At 35.9% G+C, this 5,489-nt stretch overlaps 1 protein-coding gene across 1 annotated transcript; it reads left to right on the top strand.

The window, feature by feature from the left end:
• Nucleotides 1-495: 495 nt before the first annotated feature.
• Nucleotides 496-2,447, top strand: LOC103481363 (zinc finger and SCAN domain-containing protein 21-like). Its single transcript, XM_008436768.2, has one exon. It carries the CDS (start codon nt 808-810, stop codon nt 1,645-1,647), a length of 840 nt encoding a protein of 279 aa, XP_008434990.1. The 5' UTR covers nt 496-807; the 3' UTR covers nt 1,648-2,447.
• The last annotated feature ends 3,042 nt before the right edge of the window (nt 2,448-5,489 follow it).

Below are 5,489 nucleotides of genomic sequence, written 5' to 3'. Positions count from 1 at the left end.
GTTACTAAATTTGTTGATGATCACTTCAATATTTGATTGATCACAATTAATTGTGTCAACTCTAATTGTCTTCCCACAAAAAGACAGAATTTTAAGTTAAAATTTAAAGTTTGGTCAAAAAAGAAGAAAGTACAGAAAATATTGAGGTGATTTGTCTGATTTTCTTTCTTTCCAGTTATGAGTAAATAAAATTTTCTTGTTTTTTTTTCTAATGATTTTTTTTCAGAAAAATTAAAAGGCCTAAATTTTCAGAAGTTAGAAATGAATTTTGTTTTTGTTTTTTTAGTGGAAATTTGTAAACAAAAAAAAAAAAAATGTAATTAATTAAATGCGTGAATTTTGAAACTTTTCCTGACTTGAGTAAAATAATTCCCATAAAACTAATTTAGATTGGATAACATAGCTCATAATAAGAATAAACATTTTAAAGTAAAACAAACACTACAAAGTTGACTTCACTTAGAAATTAGTTAAAAACTTATGAAAATGCAAATGGAAAAAAATACATGTAGTAATGTAAATTTAATTAAGTTTAAAATTTCAGTATAATAGTCAGAGAGAGATTGCTGTATCAGTAGTTTTTAAGTGTTTTGAATTTGACAGTTATTGTTGATAACTGAGAGAAGCAACAATAAAACTAGACTGAGTCAAGTGGAGTCAATAAATCATTTTTACAGTGTGGAAAAGTTGCAGTAACTGAAGATTGCAAATCCACGCAAAATTTCCAAATAATGAGTGAATTTGCATTAATAGTTGCGATCGCAACTTCTTGGAGGGACTGGTTGTTGTTCAGGCATCTTAAGTTTCATGATGGATAAAARTCTTTTATTTTTTTCTACGTTTGCAGCTGTTCTCTCTTCGACGAAGCCGTTTTTTGAGAAAACRGATYATGTGGACGAGCCAAACCAGGATTTGAGTCTCTTTCAGAATCRTCATCGAGATGAAACTTCCACAGAGCCAACACTGATCACTGAACTCGTCGTGAAGGAGGAGCAACACATCGACCACGAATCAGGAGCTGAGCGCTGCAGAGCAACAAGTGGGGAAGTCCAGGCGTCGCGCTGTGCAACCAGGGAATCGGACGCTGCGTCGTCCWATAACGTGTGCAGCTCTTACACTGGCGGGATCCTGCTTCCTGCCATCAAAACAGAAACGGAGCAACAGCAACTGGCTGGATGTGCCGACTTGAGCTACAGCTCTTCAAAAGATCCCGGTCCACAAGYCTGCGCAGAACAAAACGGACTCGTCTTCGTCGATTCAAATCTCTCCCTCGATGGGAGGCAGGGCGTCGTCAACGGCAACAGGGCCGCCACGGTCAACGGAAGACGAATCAGTTTGGATCGTGTCAGCAGAAGCGGCCCCCACCTCTGTATCTTGTGCGGGAAAACGTTCAGCAGGGTGGCCAACCTGCGGATCCACCTTCGGTGTCACACAGGGGAGAAACCGTACGGCTGCGTACAGTGTGGGAGGCGCTTCAGCCAGGCGGGAGACCTGACAAAACACAAGAGGGTCCACACGGGGGAGAAACCGTACTACTGCAGCCAGTGTGGGAAGAGCTTCAGCCGAGGAGAGAACTTGAAGAGACACCAACGGCTTCACATTGTACAAACTATGCAGCTGCAGCAAGCGTGGACAGAGCTGCAGTAGGGGGACTCGGCACACTTCCTGCATCTGATCTTATAGGTTTTAACATATTTGATCAAGATTTGTTTGGTTACGTTCACACAGCAGGCAAATGCTACCCAAATTTGATTTCTGTATCATATATCCATATCCAACCTACATCCAGCTTTTTCGCTGCAGACAGACAGAAYGGCCCAATTCGGATCTTTTCACCCAAAAAATATTTTATTTGTGCCATTTCAATATGTGGAACTAATTTAGATATCCTATTGTTACAAATTATGGCAGCAACAAATGTAACCGGTAACATGACATATATTCATAATTCAGCCATAGTGCTAGCATTCATCATCGATTGGCCAATCAGAGGAGACGTCTGTGTGTGTTGGAGTGACGAGAGGTGTATACAAGGGAGAGGCTACATCTGCTGCGTTTTGGAGAAATGGTGCTTGGCGATTTTACAGAAGAGCTATGGATTCAACACATTAGAATGACGCAACTTTTTTATGAACTGTCTGAAAAAAAAGACATTCAGTGCTACAAAAGTCTCATTACAGTCGAGTTTAATCAGTAGTTTGAAGAATAACACAAAAAAATTAAAATCGGATTTCAGGAAAACTCAGAGTTATCATCAAGACCTGCTGTGTGAATGTAGCTTTAGCGTTTTTTGAAACAAAATGTCCCACCATCTTGCTACTCAGTCTATCAAATGCCTTCCTTTTTCACATATACACGGCTATGGTGATGCTTTGTGTACAAATTTCTGCATGTGTGAGATGATTAATCGGTTTAATCTTGATTAAACAATTATGGAAATAATCGTCTACTAATTTAGTCATTTTTTAAATCGTTAAGTGCAGTATACACACTCAGGAAAAAAAGGTCATTTGCTGAAAAAAATACATATTCACAGCAGTAATTAAGACGAAACTAAACAAAAAATTATACGTTTTGCATGTAAGATGAAAAATCCTGTATTACTCAGGTCCTCTCAAGTAACCGGTTTAAGCTTGAGCAAATTCAAATCCTGGGAAAACCTGTATTAACCTTTCGCTATCCAGTTATTAATCGGTTAATTGAAAAACACAAGCAACAAATTTAACTTATTTTGAATTGTTAAGTAAAGCAAAAAGGGTTTTTCATATTTCTTTGCCTAAAAACATTGTATTTTAGGCAATAAAATGTTTAGTTTCTGATTTAAAAATTTAGATTTTTTTATTTGCATTTTTAAAGCTATTTCTAATATTGCATAAAACCAGTTTTAGTGTTTAAATGAAAAACCTGCAGAATGCAACAGTTATCCCATCAATCATCAAAATAATCAATAGATTAATCWGTTGGTAAAACGGTGAACACAGTTTGACCCAATGAGTTTTCATGTTGATGAACTCCAGATTAGTGCATGATGAAGGAAAAGTTATTATTAGTTCATCATCACATTTAAACTGTTGTGACTTTGAATTCATATCCAGTAAATCTGCTTTAAGCTGATAATTGTTGTTTACATGGTGGAAAATATTTCTCTAACTTCTTCTCTGTAGCTATAGGCCATGCAGCGGCGCCTGTTCCTGGTTGACTCCATTGTCCTGCAGCCTAAACAGTTCAAACATTTATTTTTGAAACGCTAAAAATGGCTGAGTTAATTATTTTTAGCCAGTTAAATCTTTAACAGCCTGTTATCATTTATTACAAACTTGTTGACGTAGCCGATGCTTTTTTNACAAAGTAAGGTTTTTTTTATTCCCTTGCAACGAATTAGCAATTTTTCTTTTGTACACAGTCACTGTGATAACAACTGTSAATTTAAAACCGCAAATACCTTTAAAGTTCCTCAATGAAAAAGTGTTTATGCATTCTGAAATGATTAGAAATTGATCTATTAGTTCAGGCGTGTCCAAAACCGTCTGCAAACCATCAGAGGGCCAAAATTCATTACATTAAAAATGCAAAAATCTATTTTCTTTTCTTCAAATTGTTTTAATCAAATCTGTTTGTCTTTAGAGATTCACAGCATAAAAAGGGCTTCAGACTGATGCCTTATTGCTAGAAAAACGTGAAATTTTCACATTTTTGGGGTTATCAATAGTTTCTACTGTTCTTGACTCATTTCAAGGGTCAGATATTAACATACATGGAAAAACCTTATATTGCAGCAGAAACTTTCAGTTTTCAATGTTGCCATTGAAACAACCAGTAAAAAGAAACATGTCCACCAGGGGGCGCCATATTATTTAGTGTTGGATTTTTGTGAACTTTTCTTTTTTCCTGCCATTTTTGTGGGGGTTTTTAGAGCGTATTTGAAAAAGAAGGGATTCAGGTAAAGGGTCTGGCTGTGTAATCAGACCTTACAGCACTTTTTTTTTTACATTTGTGTTTTTGTGCGGATAGTTTCCCCAAATGGTTTGATTTACACTGAAATAARTTACAAGCTGCATGATGGTCTCCAGAGTAAATTTGCTTATATTCCGCAAGAGAGTACACTTAATTTGTGGTGCATGCTGTGGCTATAAAGCTTCRAAAAACATAAACTTTGTCTTGTCTGGTTTGTTCTTTTTTGTGGTTTAAATCTGAAATCAACCGAATTAAATTAGTGAGTCTGTTTCACACCATTACCACTACATGACAGCCATATACTGAATGCTAGATACCTGGGAGTTATATATTAACTGCTGGATGAAGTCATTAAACATTCACCTTAAACTATGTGTGTCAAACTTAAGGTGTGGGGGCCAAATCTGGCCCACCATAACTATTTATGTGGCCTATCTACCATAGGCCCCATTAGTACAACTTTTAAAATAACATTTGTGCATTCAAATACTATTTTATCAATCAAATCAAAGAGCCATATTCATCTGTATACTAGGAGTGCCATTTGTAAAGTTACACAGTAAAAAAATAGCAATAATTTCATTTAATTTTGGCCCGTCATACCGGCCACACATTTATAAATGTAATAAATTTAAGAGTTCCAAACTAAATATTTAATTCACCAGCTGAATATTTATCTAGCTTTATTTAGCTATATTTAACTTTCAAGTGAAATATTTGAAAGCTATTGAATTGAGCTTTCAACATTCAAAGCTAAATTTTAATTTTAGTTTCAAATTTAATTTGAAGCTAAACATGAGCTAAATTTGAATTGAAAATCTGAAATATTTATTCAAATATGCAAATGTAACCTGGTTGTAATTCTCTTATAATTACACAAAATGTCTTTTTTTTCTTTTGGTTATTTGTCTTGTTCCTTATCTTACTGAAACACTYCTGTCATTGTTTTAACCGTGGTACTTTAAGACTGGAAGCCCCTCCCTTCTATTTCTTCTTCTGTGGTATTGTCTTTAAATTGTTTGCGCCCCTTAGCCCCTCCCCTTTTTAAACGTCCTGCGGGAGAGGTGCATTTTATTCTTCCATCTAAATACATTGTKTATTTATAGATCTATTAAGTTAATTTTTGCTTTATACTTTTGTTTGGTGTAGGACTTGGAGCGGGCAGCCTTTAACACGGTTGTTTTGTCTTTGTATTCTCGTTAGAAATAAACCGAGAATCATCTGTTCGAAAGATAAACTGTGTCACGGTCCATTCACTTGATAACAAGCACAACGCAGAAAAGGTTACACAAATTCAGTATTGGAAAGCTACATAGTAGTTAGCTTTCAGTTAGGTAGTAGTCAGGAAGCTAAATATTTAGTTTGCAAACTAAATATACCTGGGTCGCGGCTATAAACCGTTGGCCACGATGTATTTTGAAAATTCAAGTTTCTGAATGGGGTGGAAGCTTTTATTCTGAAAAGGAATCAAGATTTGACGTAATTTCCGGCGCGCTTTCTGGGCTCACAAAGGTGTTCCTAGGTTAGTATCGTCA

The sequence above is a fragment of the Poecilia reticulata genome, linkage group LG19 (genome assembly GCF_000633615.1).
Source record: "Poecilia reticulata strain Guanapo linkage group LG19, Guppy_female_1.0+MT, whole genome shotgun sequence".
In the NCBI taxonomy this organism is placed as follows: Eukaryota; Metazoa; Chordata; class Actinopteri; order Cyprinodontiformes; family Poeciliidae; genus Poecilia; species Poecilia reticulata.
Note: the sequence above shows the minus strand (reverse complement) of the source record. Positions and strands in the feature narration are given on the sequence as shown.